Here is a 27,737-nt window from a genome sequence, read left to right as displayed (position 1 = left end):
CCGCCGCCGCCGCCGCCCCCCGAGGAGGCGCCGGTGGTCCCGGAGGGCGAGGAGGAGCTGGAGTGCCCGCTGTGCCTGGTGCGGCAGCCGGCGGAGAACGCCCCGCGCCTGCTGTCGTGCCCGCACCGGTCGTGCGGGGCCTGCCTGCGGCAGTACCTGCGCATCGAGATCACCGAGTCCCGCGTCAACATCTGCTGCCCCGAGTGCAGCGAGCGCCTCAACCCCGCCGACATCCGCCGCCTCCTGCACGACTCCCCGCACCTCGTCGCCAAGTACGAGGAGTTCATGCTGCGCCGATGCCTCGCCGCCGACCCCGACTGCCGCTGGTGCCCGGCCCCCGACTGCGGGTGAGTGCGGGGGGCACGCGGGATGGCGGTGGGGTGGGTGCTGCCCCTCCGTGCTGGGACAGCTTGGGGAGGGGGGACCTGCGGTGCCCGTAGGATGCTGCCCCATCCCTCTGCCCTGGGACAGACTGAGGAGGGGGAAACCCACTGTCCCTGTAGGGTGCTGTCCTGTCCATCCTGGTAGAGCATGGGGATGGGAGGATCTGCTGTCCCATAGGGTGGTGCCCCATCCATCCATACTGGGACGTCTTGGGGAAAGGAGACTCCCCGCCCTGGAGGGGTGCTGCCTGTCCCCAACACGTCCTGGGACAGCTGGGTGATCCCACTGCCCCAGCGGGATGCTGCCTTTCCCCAGCACATCCTGGGACAGCTGGGTGATCCCACTGCCCCAGTGGGATGCCACCTTTCCCCAGCAAGTCCCGGGGATGGCATCCCAGATGGGATGGCCCTGGGACCTGCTGTCCTGCTGAAATGCTGCCTGTCCCCACCTGGCTCCCAGGACAGCAAAGGGAGGGGTGGATCAACCCCAGTGGGGTGCTGCTGCCCGTACACACTTCTGTTCTACTGAGTCCCACAAAGAGCCCTCAGTGCAGACGTTCTTTGCTTGTCAGCAGTCTGTTCAGGACAGCTGATGGGCCTTGGGTACCAAAATGAAACTCCATCTATCCCTGTTACCTCACTAGGGCTCCAGGATGTGACCTTGGGGATTGTGGAAATACAGGCAGATCGGGCATGAGTGACAGGATTTGAAGGGGGTTTTAGCTGAGCCATCGTTTCCCTAATTTAACAGAAGCCTTTTTTTTCTGCACAAATGGGAAGCGTGGAGTTTCCCAGCTGCGTGTTTCGCTGTGAGCCATGGGGACAGTGCATGGGGACACACTGACCGTCACGGTGGGGAAGAAGGAACTGTAAACAGTCACTATTTCCCAGTGAGGACGTTGAATACATGGCAGAGAGGAGTGATGTTGACTCACTATCCGTTGCCTAAGTGAGGAAATGTCTGTCTGTCCAGAAGTCAGCCCAGCCAACTGTGATGACTGTGTAGTTATGAGTGTGTTGCTTTCATTTTCTCTTCCATTTTCCTTCCAACGAACTCTGTTGGTTTCTGTTTGAGCGTAAGCCAAAGCTGCCTGGAAAAGGGCTTTGTTTGGGAAACTTAAGAGAAGTGCTGTGAAGTTTAGCTAGAATTCAGCCTGGATGGCAATTCTGAGTAGCAAGGACATGAAAGGAAAGTCTGACCTAGTAGTCAGAATGGAAAAGGTGGTGGGAGGGTTGTGAAGATTTAATCAAAGCATTGTAATAGGCATCCTATGCAAATCAGTGAACCTGGCTCAGGTTACCCATTTCACGGCCTCTGAGCATCCTGTATAAGGGCTTGTTCCTTCAGAGGGTGAAATTAAAGGCAAACAACAGCTTTGCTCCTTTCTGGAGCCAAATCAAGTGTGAGATCTTGATATATCACCAGCACTGGGGATAAGATCAGAGAGATGAGAGCTGGTTGTGCTGCCACAGAGGGAATGTCCCTGCTGTTAACCAGCTACAGAAAATCCGGTTCCTGCTCGCCGAATCTCAGCTCCTTGACTGCTGTGATATTATCTGTGCTCAGGATAAGGTGTACAAACAGCCGACGTCACCCAGGCTGGCTGGGTGGAAGGAGCCAGCTCCAACACGGCCCGGAGGGCGTTGCCTCTGTCACAGCAACCCAGCCGTTGCTTTGAGGGGTTTTGGGCAGACCGGTGTCACAGGCGGCTCTTTCTGCGAGCAAAAGCCTCCTCCCTGGTTAGTCAGTGAGCAGGATGAGCCAGGTGACACGCACAGCATCCTCCTCCCTGCTGCCCAGAGCAGCAAGAAGCGACCCTGGGGCTGTTGGAGACCAGGCAGCCTCGTGGACCAGTGCTGCTGGTGTGTCTGTGGCGCTCACACAAAGGCTGTTGGAACCAGCCCTCCGGCGGGGAGAAGAATTAATCACCCTATTCATTCTTCCCAGCAGAGCTTGTGTGGCTGTGCTTATGTAAAATCAGGGTATGAATTATTTACAGTGGGCTTTCCCCGCTGTAGTAGTGCTGGAGTACAGAGCCAGAGCAGGAGCCTAGGGCTGGGGGCACGACCGTGGCTGGCACTGGGTGTCACCCCTGCCAAGGTGTGTAGGGCTGGGGTATGGCCATGCTTGGCCCTGGGTGTCACCCCCACCAAGGTGGTGGCATCAGGGGGCTGCGGGGCGATGGCAGACACGACCCTGGGCATGTGACACGCAGCGTCCGGTGCCTTCCTCACACGCCACAGTCTTTTCTTTAAATTCCTCTTTAAATGGAAGAGCCTGGCTGTGCTGCGGGGAAGGGGAGGAGGAGGAGGACCAACACAACACCGGCGCGTGTTGCCATGGAAACTCCGGTCAATTGATGCGCCATCAATCGCAAAACAAATCATTTTCTGTGTTTTGCGGCTTCGGTTTTTCCCCTTGCTACAGTCAGGTGGTATCACTGTCTAGTGTTTGTCACACTGCATCCTTCCCAAAAGCCTGGGAGAATAACAGGACCTTTAGAGGAACGGAGCTGTGTAGGCTGAGCTCTGTGAATGAGCAGGAGGAGGGAGGGAGGCAACTCGTGGCCATCCAAGGCGTGGGCTGGAAGCAGAGCTGTGTGATTCCTGGGGTCTCAGGGAGACACTCGTTGGGGAAAACTCAGTTTCCCTTTTCATCTGCTGGGATTGGACCTGGAAATGGCTGTTTAAGTCAGCAATGTGTCAGAGGTCAGGGGAAGAGGGGAATGCACTGGCCATCCAGTGCCATAACTATTCCCAGGCATAGCCCTTCAAAACCCACTTTCTAGTTGACCTTGACTTGGAGCTGTGTTATTTCTTTTCCCAACAGACAGTTGTGTAGCTTGTCTCTCCACAGCTGTGGGCTTGTTCATGATATTTGTCATTTCAGCTCTAGCAATAAAATATAAATGATGATGATTTTAATTTCTCAAGTGTTTAAAAAAACCCAGCGTTTTGAGTGAGGAGTTAATTTGGAATATGGGGTTGCTTAATATATTACACTGAGCTCTCCTAGCCTAGTTATGGTTTGAAATAGCAGTGTCACAACACAGCTGGGTAGATGAAGCTTTTCCTTTTTGTTTTGCCAAGGTCTTTGGCTGTAGCATAGTGGCAGGGTGAGGATGTTTAGTGGGATACTCCTTAGACAAGATGCATAGGGGTTGAGTTTGTCCCTCCCAAACCCCTGGGCAATACAGAATGGTTTGGGTTGAAAGGGACCTTAAAGATCATCTTATCCCACCCCCTACCATGGGCAGGGACACCTTGCACTAGACCAGGTTGCTCCAAGCCCTGACCACTTGCAAGGATGAGGCTTTCCTGTCTCTCCTCCAGCACTGGGCTCAGGTGCAGGTGTGTTGCTGCACACGTAGGCCCTGCAGTCGTGCCTCCTGGCCCCGAGATGTTGTTTCTTTGGCGACTCTGTCGTAGCCTGGCAGGATGAAGTTGCTCAAACTCCCACGGAATGTGAATCATTGTGGTATGACACATTCAGCGGTTCTCACGCCGCTGCCTCTGAGAAGAGGCAATACAACTTGAGCTACACGAGCTCTAAATATAAAGCCTTAAATAGGAGTTATTCCCTCTGACCACCAACAAAAATACTGAGGACGAGCAACAAAAATACCCTTTTGCCATAAGGGTGTCGCAGAGCTGGGTAGGCACTTCTGGAATTGCTCATGTCAGCCCCTGCCAATGGAAACAGTCTCATCCCCAATGACTGTGTTAGTCAGATTTCTCTAACAGTGCTTGGTGATGCTGCTTAGACTTGTGTGTACACAGGGCACTTCCTCCTGGAAGTGTCACACTACTATCAGAAGTGAGCTGGTTGAACCTGGCCTCTCTGTCTCGCACTCTCGGTTGGTTTTACTCAAATTTTGGCTTATTCCAGAGGCAGGGTGTTGTTCTTCAGCACTCTCTGGAAAAGGAAATTCTGTGGAGATCAACAGGAGCTTGCTTCTTGGCATAGCTACACATGGAATCCCCCGTTATTCCACTTTTTTAGAATCATGCAGTTAATAGAAGTGCCCAGATAACCTCAGCTTTCTTAGACTCCTCCAGACCACACAGCATCCACCCATATACCTGTCCTAAGGAACTGGGGGGTGGGGGTGTGCCTGGAAAGAGCAGCCTGAGCCTGTCCTAGGAGCCTGAGTTGGCAGAAGGAGCAAGGAGTTAGCTGGGCACACCGTGCACAGATCTTGTCTGTGTGAATTGCCCGTGGGAACTGCCAGCAGTTACTGAGGAGAGAACTCAGCCTCACAGGCTGGCTGTGTGCAAGGCCTCTGCCCCGAGTAACCCAATTAGCACTGCTTAATTTCAGGCCCTGCAGTGCAAGCCACAGGGCTGGAGAGAGCAGGAATGTGTCTGGCGTGGAGGCTGCTGTACCAGTGATCAGAAATGAGGTGGGAGAGGTGGGGTGGGCTGACTGGGGGCTCTGGGTGACCTGCCGTGGGTTCTGGGGGTACCAGGCACACCTGTCTTGGCAGCAGCTCTTCAACCAGCTGCTCTGAGCAGAGCAGCTCAGGCAGCCACAGCCTGGGCACCCTGAATTAAAAGGATCACTGGGCTCTGGCTTGATAACTTTGCCTTTCACTAATGCCCCCGGGCGTGTTCCCCCTGCAGTTACGCGGTTATTGCCTACGGCTGTGCCAGCTGCCCCAAGCTGACCTGCGAGAGGGACGGCTGCCAGACAGAGTTCTGCTACCACTGCAAACAGATATGGCACCCCAACCAAACCTGCGACATGGCCCGCCAGCAGCGGGCACAGACCCTGCGGGTACGGACCAAGCACACGTCGGGCCTCAGCTACGGACAGGAATCCGGGCCGGGTATGGATTCACGTGTTTTCCTTAGAGTATCCTCAGCTGGGAGGGACCCACTGGGGTCATTGAATCCCAGCTCCTTGCCCTGCACAGCACAGCCCCAAGAATCACACCACTGATTTTTTTTTTTTTGGTTACTCAGTGCTGCAGCTGTGTGTGTGAAGCTGAGGAAGAGCCCCCTCTGTGTAAACCCCCCTCCCCTCCAAGCAGTGGGGTATAAGTGCCCTGTGTGGCACAGCTGAGGGTCTACAGCTGCCACTGTGAGAGCAGCTGTGAAACCCAGAGTCATTTCCCCTTCTCCTGTGTGTTAGGACGTGTCTGGGCTCCTCCAAGAGCACTGAACAGATCAGAAGGTGATGATGTGCTTTGGGTCCTTCTGTGTGACAGCAGTTCCCCTCATCCGCCCCAGCTCTGCTTGTGGCTCTTTTGATCTTGGATGTTCTTGCTTTTTGCTGATCTAAACCCTGAACAAACAGGCACTTTTTACCCTTGCAGCTTCAAATTTACCTGCTGTGGTCATGAAGAGCAGCATTCATGCCCAGCTGAGTGTGGGGAGCCTTGCTCTGTGCGCTGTTAGGTGTTAGTAATGTCAGGTACCAAAAAAAATACCAACCCACAGACTCCTACACTGCCTGGTAGGAGCTGCTGTGTCTGCTGAGTTTGTGTTCCTTAAAAATAACTGTATTGACTCTGGAAGTGGGCAGTGAGGCCATTTTGTAAAACCCTGCCCTACCCCCAAACAAAACACCCTGGTTTTCCTTCTATGACAGGAGTTTAAATGTTAATTCACTTAGTGTGGAGCTGTCATGGGTGGTTCAGAGGTGGCTTAGTGGTATGTTGAGGTTCGACATGTCCCAGTTAGAAAGCCCTGATAATGGACAGCAGAGACTGCCACAGTCTCTGGTACAAACCAGCCAGTAAAAAAAAACAAAAAACAACAAAACCAGTTTCTGAGTTTTTTCACCCTGTTAAAGAGATCCCTGCCAGGAAGGGCACTTAGCCACGGAAAGGGAGGTTTTTGAGACAGTGGTTTTTCCTCACCCTGTTCTGCTGGATCCAGTGTGGTGATTAATAAGGTGTGAGCTGGTCTCAGCAGCTGGATTTCATCTTGCTGAGCGTCGCAGGGGCCAGCAAAGCCCTGAACCACAGCACAGCCATTGCATAACCATGATCAGATGACTCCTGAATTAAGGAAGAGATGAAAGACCCTTATCCCACTCTGCCAGCAGCAAACTGGGGCCTGGGCAGCCTCTGCTGCAGACCCCAGTTCCCTTTTGGCTGCCCTAGAAGGCTGGGTTTGGTATTTTTCCAATGCCTGTTCTCCCAGTTGTTCTGTTGTTCTTGGCCCATGAATCATCTCAGTGGAGCAATTCAGTCATGGCTCGTTCTTATGCTGTTGCCTTGGCTAGCACAGGGCAGGTATGACTTGTTCCCAGCACTTAAGCATGTCCTGGAGTACATTCTGTTCAAGGTTAGAATAAGTTTTTAAAGTGGCTGTTGCTCTCAGCAATCCCTGCTGCCCAGGCTCTGGTGGGGTCTCTCATCGATGTTACCATCTCGCTCTGAAGATAAACTAAAGACACAACACCCCCACTTCCCCTGCGGTCAGCAAAGGTGTTCTGCACGCCCAGAAAACAGGGGGGTTTCATCCCGTGCCAAGATTCCCCTCGTGGATTCCCTCATGCTCACAGCAGAGGTTCCAACTCCATCCCGTGCTTCCTCCCCGCAGCCGACGACATCAAGCCGTGCCCGCGCTGCAGCGCCTACATCATCAAGATGAACGACGGGAGCTGCAACCACATGACGTGTGCTGTGTGTGGCTGCGAGTTCTGCTGGCTCTGCATGAAGGAGATCTCAGATCTGCATTACCTCAGGTGAGGAGTGGGGAGCAGCACACTGGGGTTCCCCGGTCTGTACCCTGTGCGGTGCTACAGGCTCGGGACAGAGTGGCTGGAGAGCAGCCAGGCAGGAAGGGAGCTGGGAGTTTGGATGGACAGGAAGCTGAACAGGAGCCAGAGTGTGCCCAGGTGGACAAGAAGGCCAATGGATCCTGGCCTGGATCAGGAACAGTGTGGCCAACAGGGCCAGGGAAGTGATTCTTCCCCTGGACTCAGCACTGGTGAGACCACCCCTGGAGTGCTGTGTCCAGTTCTGGGCCCCTCAGCTCAGGAAGGACATTGAGGGGCTGGAGCAGGTCCAGAGGAGAGCAACGAGGCTGGGGAAGGGACTGGAGCACAAGTGCTGTGAGGAGAGGCTGAGGGAGCTGGGGCTGTTCAGCCTGGAGAAGAGGAGGCTCAGGGGAGACCTCCTCACTCTCTGCAACTCCCTGACAGGAGGGGGGAGCCAGGGAGGGTTGGTCTCTTTTCCCAGGCAACCATCAGCAAGACAAGAGGAGTCGGTCTTCAGCTGTGCCAGGGGAGGTTTAGGTTGGATATTAGGAAGAATTTCTTTACAGAGGGTGCTCAGCCATTGGAATGGGCTGCCCAGGGAAGGGGTGGATTCTCCATCCCTGGAGGTTTTTAAGATAGGACTGGATGTGGCATCAGTGCCATGGGCTGGGAACCACAGCGGGGTTGGATCAAGGGTTGGGCTGGATGATCTCAGAGGTCCCTTCCAACCCAGCTGATTCTATGATTCTATGATTCCTGCTGCTGGGGCAGCATGTGCCCATCCGGGGCTGTTTGCAGGGGTTTGCTGTGTGTGCTGGGCTTTCTCCCTCTTGCCTCTGCAGTCAGTCTCTCTAATTGTCTTCTTTCTGACCCAAAGAGCTGAACTTTGTTCCCATTTTACAGTGGCATGCTCTTCCACACCAAAAAAAAAAAAAGCTCCTGCTACTATACTTTTGAGAACTCTTGGTCTACTGGATGTTAAACAAAGACCCAGTAATGTGATTGATAATCACCTTGATGAAAAATTAATCTTGATGGGGGGGAAGAGAGAAACCTCTTTTGTGTTGTCTACCCACTTTCTAAGTTTTGGGTTTTATTTATGTGGAAGTTGAACTTGGGGTTCTTGGGAACATTTAGGAATTGCTGGCATGTTAACATCATTTTTTTTCCCTCCCACGAAGCCCCTCTGGCTGTACATTCTGGGGCAAAAAGCCATGGAGTCGTAAAAAGAAGATTCTCTGGCAGCTGGGCACGTTGATCGGGGCTCCTGTGGGCATTTCCCTCATTGCTGGCATTGCCATTCCTGCCATGGTCATTGGCATCCCTGTGTACGTGGGGAGGAAGGTAAGTGTGGGGAGCAGAAGGGTTTGGGGGTGTTCCCTGTGCTCGAGGCATCCGACCAGGAATTTAGAGCTGATATGAAGGGTGGATCTTGCAACAGAAGCAAAATTCAGTTGTCTTTTCTAAAGCTTGTCTTATCTCCTGGGCTTTGTGTGGGCAGAGGGAGGGTGGTGGCTGATAAGCCCTCATAGCCCTTCAGGCTCATGTCCTCCCAAATGCATTTTGCAGTGCTCTTGTGCCTCTGCTTTAACCCAGGAGCACCCCAGGAGAAACCTGGTCCCTTTTGAGCCCGTCCTGTGATGTTGGGCTCTGTGGGACAGTGGTTGGACCCCGAGCATCACACCTTGCCATGCTTAAATCACTCGTGTTTTGGTGCTGACCTGCTGCCTCCAACTGTGTGATGCTGCTGTGTGTGTCTGTGCTGATAAAGAGATGTTGAGAGGGAAGAACTGGCACATCAGCACTGTACTTGTAACTGCTTCTTTTTCTTAAGCACAGACCCTCCCACTGGGTCTGGTCTGTGAGGAGATCTGTGAGGAGATGAGGTTCTTTAAGGGCTCACACAGCTGGCAAGGCTGTAAAATCAGATACTGATGTCCTCTGGGTGTTTGCTCATGGCCAGGCTGTTCTCACCTGGTGCTTCTCCTTCCATCAGATCCACAGCAGGTATGAGGGGAAGAAAACCTCTAAGCACAAGAGGAACTTGGCCATCACTGGAGGGGTCACCTTGTCTGTCATTGCCTCTCCAGTCATCGCTGCTGTCAGTGTTGGTAAGTGGGCTCCAGTCCCTGTCCCTTCTGGTGGGCTAGTAGCCACCAAGGCAAGTGGGTAGCCCAGCCCTGTGCACTGGGGGTGGCCAAAGGCAGTTTGCAGAGTGCTGCTGTGTGTGGGTTTGGGCACAACCCTCTGTCTGCACGGTCCTGATGTGCTCGAGGTGGCCTGGAGCCAGCACAGGGCTTGTCTGGAGCACCAGCTGCCTGTGCCACAGCCCATCCTGGTGTCCCTGGACACACAGAGCTGTCCCTCACTCATGGACTGGTTTGGTGGCCAGTGTCTCAGGGGTTCAGTGCTCTTGGGGTTCCCCCATTCTGCACCAACAAAGGGCTCCTTCTCTGTCTGTCTGCGAAATTGTGAACTAGAACTTCTCAAAAGCACCATAAACACAACTGAGAGAGTCCCTACCCCAAAAAATCCTTACTGTCTACCCAACACAGCTCAGCCTTGAGCTCCTCTTAACCCAGCCCATGCTCCCCTCCAGGTATTGGGGTCCCCATCATGCTGGCCTATGTCTACGGCGTCGTGCCCATCTCGCTGTGCCGGGGCGGTGGCTGTGGGGTCAGCACAGCCAATGGAAAGGGGGTGAAAATCGAGTTTGATGAAGATGATGGACCCATCACAGGTAACGTGGTGACTGGGGAAGGGGAGGGGTTGTAATGAAATGGTCGGGGGTCGTGATGTTTCCCAAATCTGAACATCTGTTTTCACCTGGGCCTGTCTGGAAGCAGGTATTTGCTTCAGCCTTACCACGATCAGGTGTGCTGCTCTCAAAGCAAAATCTCAGCCCTGCTCAAGGCTGGGAGGCTGCCTGGGATGAGACATCACTTCCCTTGCTGATTCCCACCCCTGTGCTCTCCTCCCCTGCAGTGGCTGATGCCTGGAGAGCCCTGAAGAACCCCAGCATTGGTGAGAGCAGCATCGAGGGGCTGACCAGCGTCCTGAGCACCAGTGGCAGCCCCACGGATGGGCTCAGTGTCATGCAGGGCAACTACAGTGAGACAGCCAGCTTTGCTGCCCTCTCCGGGGGCACCCTGAGCGGGGGGGTCCTCTCAGGGAGCAAGGGGAAGTACAGCAGGTAAAATTGGATTGCTGGGGAAAACACAGAGGGTCCCAAGGGCTGTGTTGGTTGAGCAGGTTTATTCTGTGGAGCTCTCCAGGACTGTGAGTGGTCGTGCTTTGACCTAGTTATGTCCTAGGACTTTTGCATCTTGGTCTGTTGTAGACTAACCAGTCCCAGCAGATCACCCAGGGTGACCAGGGACCCAGGGTGTGGCTCTGGCACAGGCTACCCAGAGAGATTGTGGATTCCCCATCCCTGGAAGTGTTCAAAACCAGGCCAGACAGGGCTTGGAGAAACCTGGTCTAGTGGAAGGCATCCCTGCTCATGGCAGGGGGTTGGAACTACATAATCTTTAAGGTCCCTTCCATCCCAAACCATTCCATGATTCTGTGGTCAGGCTACTTCTGGACCCAGTGCCGGGCTGGTTCTGGCAAGGAGGACAGAAGATGAGTTTCTGTCCCTACTGAGCTCCCTAAAATTGCAGAGCTGCTGCTTCAGGTTAATTTGGAATAGCGCAGAGGTGCCTGCGTGACCTGCTTAGAGCTATTCCGCTCCTCTTATCCCAGCCTGGAGGCTTTGATGCTTCCTGTTCTCCAGTGCAAAGGGTGCCACTGCTTTCCAAGTCAGGAGGTTACACTGCAGTTTCCCTCCAAACCTGCCTGTGAGTCAGTTTGCTGGGTAATTAGAGACACGTGTTGATATGGCAGCCAGGATGTAATCATGGCTCTGCGCGAGATCCGTGGAAATCAGTTCTTCTCAGGAATTGTGTGAGTCATGGAGGTAAACACTGCTTTACCTTCGTCATGGAAAACAAGAATGAATTTGCCTAAATGGAGCCAAAAATGAGACTGTATGTGAAAGGAGCCATTGGGGTTAAGCTCTGTCATACTGAGCTGTGCCAGCACGTAGGGCCTCTCGCTTTCCTGTGAAGAGCAGTGACTGATTAGTGCTCCTCAGGGATGTCTAAAGCATTTCTAAGGAATCCTTCTCTTTCCTGCAGGCTGGAAGTTCAGGCAGATGTCCAGAAGGAGATTTTCCCCAAAGACTCGGTCAGTTTGGGGGCGATCAGTGACAACGCCAGCACTCGAGCCATGGCTGGTTCCATCATCAGCTCCTACAACCCCCAGGACAGGTAGGAGGACATGGAATGGTGAGAAGAGCACTGGTAGTGGGTGTCCTGGAAAAATCTGTGCTCTGTGAGCTCTGCTGTGGGTGGTGGGATGACTGTAGTTGCACCAGGCTGCTCTTCTGCCGCTGGCAAGCGGATCAGTCCTTTTGCTGGCACAGGAGGAGGACTGGGGACAATTTGGGAGCAGCCTCCGTGTGTGGTGTGGAGCCTGAGGAGGGGATCTGCATCCCAGCACCCTCAAGGTCTGTTCCTGGCAGCTCGTGGGGACTCTGGAGCTTTCCCAGCTCAGCTCCTGGCTCAGATCTTGGCTGCTTTTGGGAGAACTCAAGAGCAGCGAGTGTTGTTGTTCCTCTCATGCCAAGGGGTGATGAGCAGCATCTGGCTCATGTTTGGGAAGTGTGATCCTCCCAGTTCAGTTGGTGCAGTGCCCAGCAGTGCCCGGTTGAACCCAGTAACCGTTCCCAGTAATGCCAGGGTGCTTGTTCCTGCAGGGAGTGCAATAACATGGAGATCCAGGTGGACATCGAAGCCAAACCCAGTCACTACCAGCTGGCCAGCGGCAGCAGCACAGAGGACTCTCTGCATGTCCACACCCAAATGGCAGAGAATGAGGAAGAGGAGGAGGAGGAGGAGGAGGAAGAGGACGGTGAGCAGGAGCAGACGTGCAAACACCAAAACTGTGAGCAAAAGGACTGCATTGCCAGCCAGACCTGGGACATCACCCTGGCCCAGCCCGAGAGCATACGGAGCGACCTGGAGAGCTCCGACAGCCAGTCGGACGACGTGCCGGACATTACCTCGGACGAGTGCGACTCCCCCCACTCTCAGACTGCAGCAGGCTGCCCACAGACCCCCAAAGCTAGAGGTGCCGAGAGCCCAAGTGCCCACCTGAGCCACTGTGCCCAAGCCGAGGGCTGCCGGCTGGATGAAATGGTCCAACTGGAGTGCATCGAGGCCAGAGTGTGACGTGTCCTCCTGCTGGCAGCACACCCGCTGTCACTGCGTCTCTTGGGCCGGGCTTGTGTCCCTGTTGGCTCCTGTTTGCCATTCTCCAGCTGGTTCCCCAGCCTCGCCTCGGGAAGTTGCTGTTTCTTACGTGACATAAAAAGGAAAGGAAAGGAGGAAAAAAACCACAAACAAACAAAAAAAGAAATCCCCTGCCGTCTTTTTGTTTTAATTTATTGGTTCAAAGTCTGTGAGGTGTGTAAGAGTGTAAATATGTACGTGTGTCTGTATGTCTGCAACCATCCTAAGGGACTCTTGGAATAAATAAAGACTCTGGTTGTCATTCGACTTGCGTCCGTCTCATCCTTTCCAAAGCTATGGGGAAATCCTCCAGCTGCCTTTGCCCTTGGCTCAGGCATTAGTGAACATTGTTCCCAAAGGCTTGGGAAGAGGAGAATTCTCTCTTCTCCCTCTCCATATGCAGCAGGGCTGGATACAGGGTAAAGGAGGGGAAAGATGGGGACTAAAGCCAAATTCCCAGCACAGCTGCATGTATGGGAGCTGAGGAGGCTGAGAGTGATAACTCAGGTGGGATATTGGGGATACTGTTTTTGATCCTCTGCCTGCACCAGGCCCTTCCCCAGACTGCTCCCAGGAAGCAGGGTTGTCCCTGTAATTAAGCTGTTGATGCCTCGTGTCTGCAACAAGCTTTGCAGAGAGATTAGTGAGGGTGTCCCACCAGCGAGGGAGGGTCCCCACAGCACCTCCCTGGTGTGAGCAGAGTGCTCTTCCTGCAGCCACCTCAGCAAGCCCTTGTCCCCATCCCTCTCCCTGTCTCCTGCTATCAGTAACTTCCCTGGAAGCTTCATGAGGGCGATGGCCACCAGACTGGTTCCTCTGAGTCACCCTCTGGGAAGTCACCACCTGCCCTGACCCCACTGCTTTGCCCTCTCTCTGCAGGTCAGTCCCTGGTACCTGGCAGTGTTGGCCAGTGCCCCATGATCTGGCAGTGTCCCAGCCTGAGGGGCTGCCTCTTCCCAGACCCTCAGCCCCTGGCCTTGGACCTGCCTGGCTGGATCCCAGCCTGCTGCCATTGCTGTAGGGTAGAATAACCTAACCGTGCTGGGGAGAGGGGAATGGATGGGGAAGGGGATGAGGCAGAGTGACAGGGTGTATTGGCACAGCATGGCATGGTGTACTGGCATGGCACAGCATGTCACAGCACGGCCCCTGGCTCGGCAGCAAGGGGAGTGCAGGGGTGGGACATCCAGGTGAAGGTGGAGTTTATCCCTTTGTTCACCAGGGAGCTGGTCTGACAGGAATTGGAGCAGCAGTGGGGTGCAGCAGGTGAGTGGCTCTGGTTGCCTGGTCCTGCCCAGTCCCAACCCTGGTCCTGATCAGATGCATTTGGACCCCGATGGACCCGTCTCCCTGTGGGCTGAGGGTGAGCCAGGCCCCTTGGGCATCGAGGGTCTCTGATGGCCTGATCCTGGCCCAGTGAAGATGTGCCAAGGAGGTGAGTCTGGGTCTGGTGTGGTGATCCTGACAGGAGGGCTCCAGCACTGCCCTCCTGAGGCAGGGAGGGAGGGCAGGGAGCCAAGGGGTCAGGGATGGAGCTGGGCTGAACACCAGCTGATGGTGGGTGTGTGAGGAGAGCAACCTCAGGGGGGGTTCCAAGGGAGGAACAACCCCACAGTTGCTCCTCAAAGTACCGGGTGCCAGAACCCAGCACTGCAGCTGCCACTCAGGGACAGCTGCTCTCCCAGAGCTTCTTTGTCACTCCAGGGAGCCCCAGCCCTTCTCAACCCCATCAGGGACCTCTGTCCCCAATGGCTGCTGGCCCCACACCACCTCCCCGGTCCCAGGAGAGCCGGCTGGAGCAGTGGTTTGCATACCTGGGCTACCAGTGGCTTCCACCACATCACCTCCTGCCTCATCCCCCCGCCAGCATGGGCCACGTCCTCTGGGGCTGTCCCCAAATGCCCCGTCCCTGTGCTGAGTGTGGTGCAAGGGCAGGAGGGACAACCCAGTGCTGGCCACCCCACACCCTCCTCTCCCCTTATCTCAGGACACCTCAATCCCAGCAGCCACCAGAAGGTGCTGATGAAAACAGGCCTCATCCTCCTCATCATCGGGCACCTCAACTTCATCACGGGGGCCCTCGTCCACGGCACCGTCCTGCGGTTCCTGGTGACCCCCCGGGACGCCGTGTCCCTGCAGTACCTCACTGCCAACACCGCCTCCGTCATCGCTGCCCTGCTGGTACCCCGGGCAGCAGGGCTGGGGCACACGGTGGGGGTGAGGGATGGGTGTGGCATGGATGCAGTTTGGGCAGGAGCTGGGATGCAGGAGGATCTGGGATGGATGTGCTGTGGATGCAGGGTGGGCAGGAACGTAGGATGCAGGATGGATTGCTGTGGGATGCAGGATGGATTGCTGTGTGTCCCCTTCCCTGCTCTGTGTCCCCTTCCCTGCTCCAAACAAGCCTTTCCAGAGCAAAACCAGGGAATTAAACACCCAGGGGCTTGTTACTGAGGGAGGTGAAGCACTGCCCCCGTGGTGCCAAAACGGCTAGTTGAGCTGTCGGGGACAATGTCAGCAGGGAAAGGGGACCAATGTTGCTGGGGCCTCTCTGATCTCCCTGTGCTTCCTCACAGACCATCTCCTGTGGCATTGCTGCCCTCATGCTGTCCCACTACCTCACCCTCGCCACCCTTGTAAGCACCCCTGGCCTCCCACCCCTCACTCAGCCCCCAGCAGGCTGCAACCCTCCTGTGGAGTGGGCACAGCCACCACATCCCCTCACTCAGGGGCTGTCCCCGTGGAGGGACACGTGGGCAGTTGACCGTGCACAACCCTACCTTGCCCTGCTGCCTCTTCTCTCCCTCCTGCAGAAATGGGCACTTCTCACCCTGAGCGCCTGCAGCAGCCTGGCCTGCCTGTCCTGCCTGCTGGGGCTGCTTGTTGCCATCGGACTGACCCTGGGCAACCAGGGCCAGGTACTGCTGGCCCCCTGCGCCGTCACCAACATCGCCCTTGCCCCGGTCTCCCTTGAGTGCCCCTTCGATCCCACACGCGTCTACGTGAGTGCCCAGTGGGTTATGGATGGGGGTGCACTGGGGATGGGGAGGATTTGCAGGGATCTGATGTCCCATGTCCCCCAGAGCTCCACACTGTCCCTCTGGGCCGTGTCCCTTGTGCTGGAGTCGATGGAGATCATCTTTGGCATCCGGTGCCTCCTGCTCGCCCTCGAGCTCCTCCGCCTGGGCCGCTGCTGCCGCGGGACACGCCGGAGGAAGGTGACCCCTGGTTCCTGGGCTCAGCACCAGCCTGCTCCCATGCAGGGCTGGGATGGGCCAGGCTGGGCTCAGGGGCTCCAGGATGAGGGTAAGACTGACTGATCCAACATCCTTATCCCACTGGTCTCATTTTCATCATCCTCTCTGGCTTGCAGGTCTCCTTGCAGGCAGCTCCTGAGGAGAGCCCTGACCCCAGGCAGTGCCTGGGCTTGCTGAGGTTGGACAGCGTGGAATCTGCCCAGCTCTGAGCAGGGCCTGAGGGATGACCCTGTGGATGAGTCCTGGCCGTTCCTGCCCCATCCCAGCACCCACACAGCCCCACGACAGGACTCAGCTTCTTCCCAGCCCAGCTATTGGATGGACACATCCCCTGGACGCCGCCAGCCAGGACACATGAGCCCATCCCCATGGCCTTGGGTCACCTGGAGCTGCAGTGGAGGGGGCAACTGGGCTGGATCCAGACCCTGCAAGGAAGAACTTTCCCCTGTGGGTTGGTGGCCCCTTTCCCACCACGGACTGCACTGACATAAACTTTATTCTGCAGGTATTAAAAGACCAGAAGCGCATCCCCCCTCCTCGGCTCCCACCCCTGCGCCGGCCGTGGGGAAGGGGCTGGCCCAGCCCACGCCCGTGGCAGTGTGTGCATGCGGGGGGGGGGGGGGTGAGGGGAGTGGTCCTCGAGCCACCGGGTCTTTGTCCCCCGGGCCAGGCCGTGTCCCCACACCTGACAGAGATGCACCGGTGGCTTCACTGCCAGCCTTTCCTGCCGGCCTGGGCTGTCCCCCTGCTCCGACCCCCCGCCATTGGGGGGACCATCCTTGCTCGGGGCAGACCTTGCCTCCATCCTTCCCCCCAGCACAGGAGCCTCCCCAGCGACGGGGACCATCCCCCTGTGCTCCCCCTCACTGCAGCCTCGGCCGGGCTCCAGCTCTCATCCCAGAGGGGGCTGTGAGGGCACAGGGTGGGGACCGCGGGGGGCCGGGCAAGGGACGGTGGCAGTGGCCAGCTGCAGGGTCGGGGGTGCCTTGGGGGGCCGCGGGGGGCTGTGGGGGGTCCGTGGGGCTCAGAACTGCATGGCACCGCTGGGGTCACACTGCAGCAGGCGCACGATGGACGGGTCGCTCTTGGCACCTGTGATGAACTCCTCCAGCGAGAGCTTCCCTGTGGGGAGGGGACACGGCTCAGCCTGGCGGCCACCACCCAGGAACAGAGAGCTGCCAGTACATCCCACGGACACCCACCCACCCGGGATGAGCACCCTGGGGTGCCCAGCACCCTGAGCCCCTCCGGCTGCCCTGGCCACACCGACGGACATGAGCCATTTAATCAGCGTGCGTGCAGCTCCTTCTAAGACCCCCCCCGGATTTATCCATGAGACCTTTCCATAATCCCCTCCATCTCCTCTCATTTACCGTCGTTATTAGTATCCATCTGTCGGAAGATTTTTTCCGTTCTTTTCTCCGGGGTCGATTCGTCTTCAGGCATGTTCATCACGGAGGAGACCATTTTGTAGATGGCCTGGGAGAGGGAGATGGGGATGAGGGTGGGTGCAGGGACCTGGCGTTGCCCACCTGAGACAGGGACAGCTCTGGGCTTCATTTCCCTGGGAATTGTGATGTCATTTAACACCTTTCCCATGGGATGGGGCTGGGGGGGGTTTCAACTCCCAGCTCAGCCAGGGCTGGAGATGCTTCTGCAGGGAGGAGATGCCACTGATGCTCATGCCATGGGATTGGGGTTAAGGCAAGGAGAGCATCTCCTGTCCCTTTGCCAACACCACCAGGTGTGCTTGGGGACAGCTGCCATCTATCCAGCCCTCCCTGGAAGCATGGGAAGAGTCCTGGGAAGGGGTAACAAAGGGATGTCCCCAGGACAGGGAAGGAACTCTGGGTTAGAGTGATCCTTGCTGCCACAGCTGCAGACAGCAACAGGCTCCATCCCAGGCACTACCAAGCCCTGTGCTGGAGGTACCACAGGATGCATGTCCCCATCCCGGGGAGGGGACAGCCACCGTGACACCGGGGTGACACCCAGGACCACGCAGGAGGAGCCGCAGCGGGGGATCCCGTTACCTGCACGATCTCCAGCATCTCCTCCCGGCTGATGTAGCCGTTGCCATCCAGGTCGTACATGCTGAAGGCCCACATGAGCTTCTGCTCCAGCTTCCCGCGGGAGGTGACGCTCAGGGCGATGATGAACTCTCGGAAGTCGATGGTGCCGTCGCCGTTGGTGTCGAAGGTGCGGAAGACGTGCTCGGCGAACTTGGAGGCGTCGCCGTAGGGGAAGAAGTTGGCATAGATCTTCTTGAACTCCTCCACGTTGAGGATGCCCGAGGGACAGTCCTTCAGGAAACCCTTGTACCAGCCCTGCAGCTCCAGGTCGGAGAACTCGGTGTTTTCCCGCAGGTCCTGGAGCATCTCCGGGCGCAGTTTGCTGTTATGCTTCCCCATCCCGCTGGGACCCGCCGGCCGCCCCGGGGGGACGAGCGCTGGAGTGGGGCAGGTGCCTGGCCCGGCTCGGGGTTCCCTCTGTGCTACAGGAGAGGAGAGGGACGGGGCAGTGCTGCCTGGCAGCCCCCGGACTCCCGGGAGGACGCCGGTGCTTCCCCCTCCATCCCCGCCGGCCGCTCTGAGCCGTCGGGGGCGGCCCCGGGGACCACCCAGCGCCGGGCAGCGCCGGCCCCCTCCCGTTTGCGTAATAAGCCCTTACAGCTCATTTGCATAATATATAGGTGATATATAGGTGGGATCAGGAGGGCAGAGCAGCCCGGAGGAGGGGAAGGGGCTGGATTCGGCCGCGGCAGAGCGTTGCCCGCGGGTCTGGGTCCAGCCCAGCTTTGGGGCTGGTCGGATCTGGGTCAGATCCCTCGGAGGAGGGTTATTTTCAGCTCCTCCGCTGTCTCTGTTAATATTTGATGCCTCTGGCGGGCACTGGTGCCCCAGGAAAGGCTGGGGGTGGCAGGTCCCTGCTCGGGGCTCCCTCCCCACCTCAGGGTGCCCCACAGCCCTGGGGGGACCCAGCGCACCCCATCCCGCCAGGATCACCCCCGAGGAGCACAGAGGGGCCCGAGGAGGGCAGGGTGGGTGTCCAGCACCTGGCCACGCACCACAGGTCCCCACCCCGGGGGCTCTGGGAGGACCTTGACCCACTACCAGTACCCAAGGCTGTGTTGTGACCCCTCTGTGGGAGAGAACGGGCTCAGGGGCTTCATGGATGCAGAGGGGGCTTCAGTGCCTGGAGCATCTGCTGCCTTATCCAAAGTGGGGAGAGACCTCAGCACCTCCAAACCCCCCATTCCTCTGGATCACCGGGCAAACAGGACTCCCCAAGGGGAACAGCCCAGTAAGGTTGGACCCCCAGTTACAGGGGGCTGGGACCCCACAGTGTCTCCCCACCACCCCCCACCACTGCTCCATCCCCTCTCCAGCAGCCTGAGGGAGGATCTGACCCCACCCCACTCAGGGGTCCCCAGTTTTGTCCATCCAGGGTTGGCACGACCCCCACCCCCGATGCCCGGGGGGTCTGTGACCCCTTCCCACTGCTCGGGGCAGCTCCCGCCTCTGGGAGGGGAACCCGCGGGGGGCTCAGCGCCCTGAGAAGGGTCTGCAAGGACCACCCCAAAGCGGATACCTCCGGCAGGGTGGCTGAGCACCCCCAGGGAAGACTCTCCGGTGGCGTGGGGGGGCTACAGGGGGTTCTCCCCAAACCGGACACCCCGGAGAGAAGGGGGGTTGCCGGGACACACCCAGGGAAAGGTCCCCTCGGAGGAGGGGGATTACCAGGCACCCCCAAAAGGCGCGCTGGGGACCGAGGGGGACACAGGACACCCCCGAAAGATGCCCTGGGGCGGGAGCGGCTCTGCAGCCGCCGGCGGGAAGGGACGTGCCCGGGGCTGGGTCCGTATGGGTGCCCCGGGCTCCCCGGCTCCCCAGTGTCCCCAGGACGTGTGTGCCTGTCCCCTCCCGGGTTCTCCCCATCCTCACCACCTCCTACCTGCCCGGAGAGCAGCCGCCGCCGCCGCCGCCGTGCGCCAACGCAGCCCGGGAGCGCCCGCCGGGAGCGCCCGCTGCAGTGCTGGGCGGCGGGGGGGCACCGGCACCGGGGGCACCGGCACCGGGGGCACTGACAGCGGGGGCATCGGCACCGGGGGGCACCGGCGGCACCCGCAGCATCCCCTCCCCACCATCCCCCACCCGCCCCGGGACCCCACGCACACACCCCCCCCCCGAGACACCGGCCCATGGAAGGGAAGCTCGGGGTGCAGCCCCTGGTCCCCCCAAGGAGGGTCTGGGGTGAAATGGGGGACCCCTGTTGCACTGGCAAGGGCTGGGGGGCTTTGGGAACACAGGGAATGGGAACGCTGGGAGCACTGGGAGGTCTTGGGGCAACGGGAACACTGGGAAGGACCAGTGGGAGCACTGAGGGCACTGGGTGGACTGTAAGGTCTTCAGACACTGGGAGAACTCAGAGCACTGGGGGCTCTGACAGCTCTTCAGATAGTGGGAGCACTGGGAGCACCTGGGTGGACTGGCAGGTCTTGGTGCAATGGGAATACTGGGAGCACTGGGGCACACTGTGTCTCTGCTGGCCCAAGAAGGTGCCAAGCCAGGCGTTTTGGGGCTAGAAAGGGACATTTTGGGTTCAGTGTCTCCAGGACTCGAGTGAGGGTATGAAATCCTCCCCAGTCACTCCAGAGGCTGAAGCAAAGAGGCTTTTGGCACCAGGAAAAGGCTCCAGTGGAGACAGATGCTCTCTATAAGGATGTGCCGTTCCCAGCAGGTTTTCCCGTGTCCCTGCACCAGCTCCCTCCATTTTCAAAGCCTGGGATCACTTGACAATGCCGTGGGGAGCAGATGGCAGGGGCAGATGGGAGGAAGAGGCACTCTCCTTGGAATTACACAAACAAACACACATAAAGTGATTAAACCCACGGCCGCTGGGCTGGGGGAAAGAGGGAAGGGGCTGGGGCAGCTGTTCCAGCGTGGGGAGCTGTGGGGAAGGACTCAGGATGGGGATAATTCACTCCAAAATCTGCTGGGCACTGAGAAGGTGTGGCTGCCCCATCCCTGAAAGTATCCAAGGCAGGTTGGACGGGGCTTGGAGCAACTTGGTCTAGTGGGAGGTGTCCCATGGCAGGGGAGTGGAACTTTAAGTGATGATTCCATGATCAGTGAGGCTGAGGGGCTGCAGGTGCCCGTCAAGGAGGGGAAAACTGGCACCTCCAGGCCCAAAATGCCAATCTGAAGCAGGGCAGGAGACAGGGACCAGTCCTGATAAAAGATCCAAAATCCAGAGGTGTATTTCAGAGCACTGGTGGGCAGTGCTTGACCAAACCTCTGCCAGGTTGACAACAGGCCCAGGCCAGGCCCTGAGCACCACAGGAACCTTGATGTGCCACAGGAATGAGTAATTGCTACTAATAAAGGCAATATTGGTCTCTCATTGTGGTTTTTCCCCCCTATTTTGTGCCTTGTAGTGGTACTGCTGCCCTGCCTTTCGCTGGAGGACTCTGGAGGACCAGGGACCTTTACAGGCTCCTTCCTGCCTTTCAGCTGCACCTTTGGGTGCTGAGCCTCCTCCTGGGCACTGCCATCCCCTTGTCAGTTCCCTCCACACTGAAGATTCCATGATTCCATGATTCTGTTCCAGCAACTGGGCCTGTGCCCCAACCCACCCGAGGGGACGGTGGTTGTGCAAGGCTGGGAACCCTCCGTGGGGTCCAGGTTCTCTTGCAGCACCAGCATCAAGCCCAAGGAGTGTTTTGGGACTGGCACTGGGCTGGAAACAAGGGAAATGGGAATGGGAAGCTGCTGCAGTGGTGCCTCTTCCCACCCTATGCAAGAAGGATGTTTGGAGAGGTGTGGGATGGGATATGGGGACTTGGGATGAGCAGAAAGGTGAGAAAAAGGGAGAAATTTGTTCCCTTAGGGAGATATCCCAGGGGGCTGGAGCTGGACACCCCACACCCTGTGGTGCTGAGGGCAGGGGAAGAGTGGGGGCCCCCAAGGTGGGGGGTGTCATCTCCCCTCCAATAATCCTCATATCTATTTTAATCCCCTTGGGCATGAGTGACAGAGGCCCAACTGACGCAGGCTGATTTGAAAGCATCCCATTTCCGACTCAAACCCGACCCTAAACCCACCTAATCCCCGTGCTGGAACGGATTGTGGGAGGGAGAGGGAGGGTAATGCGGGTGTGGGGGGCGCAGGCAGGGACATCAGACACTGAGTGATTGCAGGGTCCCTGGGACTGGGGCCAAACAACCCCCAGCCCATCCTCCCTTGGCTCCCACACCCTCCACCCCAAAACCTTGGGGTTTTATGGTACACAGCCCCCTCCCTTGCCATGGGGCTGGGCACCACAGCTCGTGCTGCCAGGAATCAGCCGTGTCTTGGGAAGCAGGACCGTCTCCTGGGGGTGCCAGGGCATGGAGCAGGGCTGGCCCAGGGTGGCTCCTGCTGGCCCCAACCCTGTGGTGCTACAAGGAGGACACTGAAAACGCCACAAGCACGGTTGGGACACCTTCCCAAAGCTGGCAGGGAGAGATGTGGGGTGCTGGCTGGGAGATTCCCCCTCCTCTTCCTTCTTCCTCCTTCTCCTTCTTCTCCTCCTCCTTCCCCTTCTCCTCCTCCTCCTCCTCCTCTCAGGGATTTCTGTGGGAATTTCCTGCGTTGTCATAGCAGCCATGAAGCCCCTGAGGCTTCACTGCAGCAGAGCAGGTTGGGATGGGGCTGCAGGGGACGCCTCGGGAGGGACATCACCATGTCCCTGCGGGCAGGGCAGCATGTTCTGGCCTTGTCATGGCCCTGGATATGGTCCTCAAGCTGATGGGGGTCGATGGTGCCCAGGGTGTCCAGGGCTTGGTGATCTGGGGTCCAGCATCAGCCTCATCAGCCCCAAGTGCCCTCAGGAGCATCCTCCCGGGATCCCACAGAGCCAAGGGTGGCACAGGAGGAGCCCAGGTGTGTCCTGTGAATGTGCCCTAAGGAGGTTTGGTTCTAAACAGACCAACAGGCACCATCCCTGCAGCCTGCTGGGGTACTGGGATGAACTGGGGGGGGGAGAGGGGAAAGCCAGAGAGGCTCAGCCCCTCGTTGTACTGAGGAACCCAACCAGGGTCTGATACCCCACAGACCCCTCCCCATGGGCCCACACTGACCCCAGAACTTGCCCCTGTCCCCACACTGTGCATGGCCCCAGGGAGGGCACAGGGAAGGTAAGAGGAGCAGGGCATGGGGCAGGGGCTGAGGGAAGAGCCGAGGATTAAAAGCAAACGACCAGATAATGAGGATCTTTGGTAAAAAGCCCATTTGTATAATTTAAATCTCTAATAGGCTTCCTGGAATACAAAGCCCTTTGTGATGCCCGATCTCATCTGGATCAGGAGCCACTCTCTCTCTCGCTAAATCTTGCCTGAGCACGGCGGGGATGGGGGGGGGGAGGTTTCGTAACGTTTCATAACGGGGTGGCTCCATCCCCGTGTCCCCGCGGCCCCAAATCCCCTCGTCCCCACGTGCCGCGCCCGGGGTGCTGCCCTGCAGCACGTACAGCTCACCTCGCCCGGGCAGCCAAGGTCGGGGCTCTTGGGGACGTGTGTCCTTGTCCCCTTGGGGCGTTGGCACCTGGACACTGTGCTCGGCAGCGCCGGCACACAGGGCTGGGGGGTGTTTGGGGGCAGTTTGGGCACAGGTGTGTCCCCAGCTCCAGAAATGGCTGTGGGAGGGGCGGTGTTGGGGTGCTGGGGGCATCGTGGTGCCCGGTTTTCTGTGCCACCTCCCCTGGCAGCGGCTGTGCAAGTGCAAGACCTCAAAGGGTTTCCCCGCCGTGGAGGCAGTTTGTCACCGTGCCCAGACGGTCACAGAGTTTGTCACCTGCCCGAGCCAGGGACAGCCCACGGCCGGGCTCTGTCCCAGTTGATCCCGCCCGGGGGGGTCACGGTGCTCCCCGGGCCGTACTGGGGACAGCCCATGGTCAGGCTCTGCCCCAGCTCATCCTGCCCAGCAGTTTGGGACCCTGGCTGGACCCCTCCTGCTGGGGGGGTCAGGCCATGCCCAGGGCTGGCTGGGGGCTGTGGCTCATCCCTGCTGTGCCCCAACACGGGGAGTGAGGGTCGTGGAGGTGATGCCACGATCCCAGGGATGTCACAGCCCCGCTGATTCAGGAATGGGTGGGAAGGGGGGGGTCTGTCCCTGGGACAAGGGGGAGGGCACCCAGAGGGGGGCTGGACGCAGCCTTGGCCCTTGTCTCCCTGCCCTTCTCAAGGAACAGAGGGAAAAAACGCCATCACCACTGCCATCAGTGCCACCAGTGCCACCATTATCACCAGAGCCACCAGTGCCACTACTGCTATCAGTGCTCTCAGTGTCACCAGTGCCACCACCCGTCACCGCTGCCACCAGTGCCACGGCCACGCGCGAGCCCGGGGCTCCCTCTCGTGGCCTCTCGCCCCATCTCACGGGGTGACCGAGGACCCTCGGGGACGCGGAGGGGGGGTAGCGGCAACCGGGGCAGCGGTTTCGGGGTGGTCTGGGCTGGGGGGGCTTCTGAACCGGGGAGCTCCGAATCGGGGGACTCCAAGCTGAGGGACCTCAGTCCCCTCGTGTCCATCCCGCCCCCTGGGGCAGGACCCCGCTCGGAGCCGGGGTGCGGGTCCCCTCGTGGGGGCACGGGTGGGATGTTGTGGGGTCCCGACCGTGCCCCTCGCCTCACCCGGCGCTGAGCGGGGCCGGACCCACCTGGGTGACAGCAGATGGCAGCAGCGGCTTTCGGCAGCGCCGGAATGCGGGGACGGGGACCCGCATCCCCTGCACCCCCCGCACCCCCCTGCTCACCCCCCGCACCCCCTGTACCCTCTTCACCCCGTATTTCCCACATCCCCTGCAGACCCCGCAGCCCCTGCACCGTGCCAGCTTGGCACTCTACCTGCCCTGTACCCGCCCCTCGCACACTTCACAGTACCCCCCGCACCTCACACCACCCTCAGCACCTCCTGCACCCTACTCAGCACCCCCTGCACCCCCCCCCCAGCATCCTGTACCCCTCCTTCTGCCCAGCACCCCCTGGCAGCCCGCCATGCAGGGCCCCCCACCCAGAACCCTGCACCTCTCTCCCCCAGCCCTCCCCATGGCTCTGATGCCTTTATGGGCCCCCCAGTCTGCAGAGTCCCCCCAGAGCAGTGTCCCCCCAACATGCAGAGTCCCCTCATGGGTGTCCAAATCCAGACAGGAGCCCCCAGGGGTTGGGGGGGGACCAAGACCCTGGATCAGCTTCTAGGGGGTGCCCCCATGGGTGATGTTCTGTGGGAGGTCTCTGTGATGGGGTGCAGGAAACCTTCATCCCAGGAGCTTGGGGTGCCACAGGGAGGTGCAGGTGATGCTTGGGAGGGGGGGGGGGCACCGAGTTGATCCTGGGGCACAGCTACAGCTCTGGGGGCCAGGGGCTTCTGGGGAGCAGAAATACAGGGTCTCCCAGATCTGCCACCATCACTCTGTCCCCACATCGTCCCCTGGGGACGACAGGACTGGGACTGTCCCTTTTAGGGGACATCCAGTGCATCTCTGCACACGCCCAATTCCCTCGTGGGCTGCACAGGAGGCCCCTGGCAATGGCCCTGCCCCACAGCACTGACTTAGGGACAGTTTTGGTGTCACAGGGCTGTGTCTCTGTGCTCAGCTCCTACCAGAGCCCAGCCCAGCATACGGAGGGTGGGATGGGACAGGAGGGGCTGGGTGTGAGGAGGGGACAGCTGGCGGCCTCCCAGGTGTCCGTCTGGTGTTGGGAGAGGGAAGAGAGGAGCGTCTGCGGAGCCTGAGTGCGTAATTAGAGCTGTGACTTAATTGGCAGACGGGGACGCGCGATGGGCTCGTGTGACTTGAATAGTGATGGGCTGGGGAGGGGGAGGAAGCTCCGCACTGCACAGAGCCCAGAGGGGACCAGGGGGGCCAGGACACCCCGAAAAGCCTTGTCCAGTGGTGGGAAAGGGGAGGGGATGGGGAAAGGACCTGCACAGCACGGTCTGTCCCGTGGGTCCAGGGGCAGCCCGGACCTGAGCCCTGGAGGGGATGTCAGTGTGATGGTGAGGTCCCAGGGCACCTGCTGAGCATGGCAGATGTCATGGGGCTGGAAAAGAGCAACGACTCCCCCTTTATCTGGAAAGGGGGAAAGGGAAAAAACAAGGAATTGTGGCGTTGTCTCTGTTCAACCTCTGGAAAAATACCAGGACACATCAAAAACCCTCCTGTGGGAGCCTGGGAGGCAGTGGGATGACAGGGACCAGTCCTCTCACAACTGCCAAGAGTAAGGGGGGCAAAACACTGGCCTTCCCACGTTTTGGGCCTCTCACTGTTGGCATAGGATGGGGTCCAGCCAAGCTGGGAATTACTGGATTTGTGTGACAATTCCCTCTGTCTCGCTGCTGCTGGGGGATTTGGAGATCCCTGTGCGGAGACTCACTGCTGTTGGTACAGAGGTACATCCTGTTGAGACCTCAGCTTTGCATTTCTGGGGCCAGTTTGGTTGCACCTGCCTCAGAACTGGGGTCCTCTGGCTCTGCTCCAGGTGCTCAGTCCATGGAGGAAGCACCAGCAGGAGCCCAGATCCTGGCAGTGCCTGCTGCCCAACCTCATGCTCCGGTGAGGGAAAGCCCAAGGGAAGCAGCAGCCCAGCCTGCAGCCACCCCTGCATGGCTGTGCCCAAATCCTGCTCCGTTGGCCGAGCTCACCCAGCCCAGCCACGTGTGGCTGGATTTGGGGTGGGCACCAAGCTCATTGAGGGACTGAGCCTCCCCCCTGCCAGCCCGGGGCTCCTGCTCCTCCCCTGCACCTTCTCCACTGCTGAAGTGATGAAATTTTAATCTGCTGCCAGGCAGGAGATGAAAGGGAGGCACCACAGGCGCTTCCCTGGGATGCAGCCGCTGCAGCCCCGGCACCACGATGGAGAGCACGGACACAGACACTGTGCTGGGAATTGTCACCACCAGGCTGAGGGAAGAGGGGTGGAATGGTGTGGGTTTGGCAGGACAGGGCTGTCTCCTGGCTCTGGTGGAGGTTTTTTGGGTAATGGGTGTCTGTCGTTTCTCTGGGAAGGAGCTTTGGTTGGAGAGGGAGGGAGACACTTGGAGCTCTGCAGGGTCTCCTCTACACGAGGGGACCTCTCAGCTTTGGGGTGTCTCACTGCGACCCCCAAGCATGACAGTGTCTGTGCATGGCCTGAGGGTCCCCAGCACTGCTGTAGGAGGGTGGGTGGTGGCAGAGGCTGCCAACATCGAGCCCCTCACACCTGATTCACTCCCCTCTTCATCCAGCTGGATGGATGAGTGGAGAGAAACCATTGGACCATAAACCAAACCATAGGGACCCCACTGATGCCACACCCCCAGGCAGGTAGGGACAGACAGACAGACAGTCAGTGATGCTGCCCAGACCCTCAGCACAGGTTCCAACATCCTACTCCCCCCCTGCAGCAGAGCCGGGTGCTCTCAGTCAGACCCATCAGTGCCTGCTGGAACCTGTTGTCCCTGCCCGGTGGCACCAACCCCGTGCCATCACAGCCAGCCCCTCACAGGAGCAGGACACCTCATTGCTGTGGGGCACGGCAGAGGGGGCGGAGCAGGGCCCCCCAGCTGGTGTCCCATCATTTGGCAGTTGGGGTCACGGCTTCTATTCCCATCAATTAGCGACCGTTAATCAGAGAGTGTCAGTTGATTAACCTGGAGGCTAATTCCAAAGGCTCATCTCACCCTCTTATCACGGAATTCAGAGCCTGGCGACTCGCAGGTGACACCCTGGCGGTGACACGTCCCCGCTGGTGGTCTCGGGTGGGAGTGGGACCCCATCTCCTCCCCGCGGTGTCCCGAGCAGCCCCCGGCCGGGAGGGGCGGGACGGGGAAACTGAGGCAGAGAGCGGGGCCGTGCCGGGAGGGGGACCCGAGCCGCCCCCGTCCCACCGCCCCCGGGGCCGGGGGAGGGACCGGAGCGGGGCTGCCCGGCGCTGCAGCGGGCGGAGCCGGGGCTCGGCGGGGCCGCCTCCCGGTCGAGCCCAGCCGTTCCGTGCCGTGCCGTGCCGAACCGAGCCGAGCCGGGTGCTGCCGAGC

General features: G+C 58.9%; 3 protein-coding genes across 4 annotated transcripts; 2 read left to right on the top strand and 1 right to left on the bottom strand.

Moving 5' to 3' along the window:
- Positions 1 to 12,695, top strand: RNF19B (ring finger protein 19B; the record flags this gene model as incomplete). Its single annotated transcript, XM_027661462.1, has 9 exons — positions 1 to 347; positions 5,007 to 5,212; positions 6,936 to 7,080; positions 8,277 to 8,439; positions 9,092 to 9,206; positions 9,695 to 9,835; positions 10,081 to 10,288; positions 11,274 to 11,405; positions 11,894 to 12,695. Coding segments are annotated over 9 exons (1,932 nt in total), but the record flags the coding sequence as incomplete, so codon positions are not given.
- Positions 12,696 to 13,850: 1,155 nt separating this feature from the next.
- Positions 13,851 to 15,894, top strand: TMEM54 (transmembrane protein 54). Its single transcript, XM_027661317.1, has 6 exons — positions 13,851 to 13,863; positions 14,416 to 14,609; positions 15,005 to 15,064; positions 15,242 to 15,430; positions 15,512 to 15,646; positions 15,802 to 15,894. Exons 1-6 carry the CDS (start codon positions 13,851 to 13,853, stop codon positions 15,892 to 15,894), a joined length of 684 nt encoding a protein of 227 aa, XP_027517118.1.
- A 269-nt stretch (positions 15,895 to 16,163) lies between these two features.
- HPCA (hippocalcin) lies at positions 16,164 to 19,695 on the bottom strand. 2 transcript variants are annotated; one of them, XM_027661315.1, is made up of 4 exons: positions 19,640 to 19,695; positions 17,719 to 18,179; positions 17,059 to 17,164; positions 16,164 to 16,807 (listed from the first exon to the last, which is right to left on the bottom strand). In XM_027661315.1, the coding sequence occupies exons 2-4, from the start codon at positions 18,094 to 18,096 to the stop codon at positions 16,710 to 16,712; spliced, it is 582 nt and encodes a 193-aa protein (XP_027517116.1). In that variant the 5' UTR covers positions 18,097 to 18,179; positions 19,640 to 19,695; the 3' UTR covers positions 16,164 to 16,709. The 2 variants fall into 2 exon arrangements, with proteins under 2 accessions (XP_027517116.1, XP_027517117.1); XM_027661316.1 differs by having other exon boundaries at positions 17,719 to 18,174; positions 19,640 to 19,686.
- Between the last annotated feature and the right edge of the window lie 8,042 nt (positions 19,696 to 27,737).

Source organism: Corapipo altera, unplaced genomic scaffold, assembly GCF_003945725.1.
Source record: "Corapipo altera isolate COAL_440 unplaced genomic scaffold, ASM394572v1 201, whole genome shotgun sequence".
NCBI classification, from domain to species: Eukaryota; Metazoa; Chordata; class Aves; order Passeriformes; family Pipridae; genus Corapipo; species Corapipo altera.
Note: the sequence above shows the minus strand (reverse complement) of the source record. Positions and strands in the feature narration are given on the sequence as shown.

Coding starts and splice junctions, on each gene's coding strand:
- TMEM54 (XM_027661317.1), top strand. Junction 14,610..15,004: donor CCGTCATCGCTGCCCTGCTG/GTACCCCGGGCA, acceptor GCTTCCTCACAG/ACCATCTCCTGTGGCATTGC. Junction 15,065..15,241: donor ACCTCACCCTCGCCACCCTT/GTAAGCACCCCT, acceptor TCCCTCCTGCAG/AAATGGGCACTTCTCACCCT.
- HPCA (XM_027661315.1), bottom strand. CDS start 18,096: ATGGGGAAGCATAACAGCAAACTGCGCCCGGAGATGCTCCAGGACCTG. Junction 17,165..17,718: donor AGATGCTGGAGATCGTGCAG/GTAACGGGATCC, acceptor TCCCTCTCCCAG/GCCATCTACAAAATGGTCTC. Junction 16,808..17,058: donor GATGGATACTAATAACGACG/GTAAATGAGAGG, acceptor CCCTCCCCACAG/GGAAGCTCTCGCTGGAGGAG.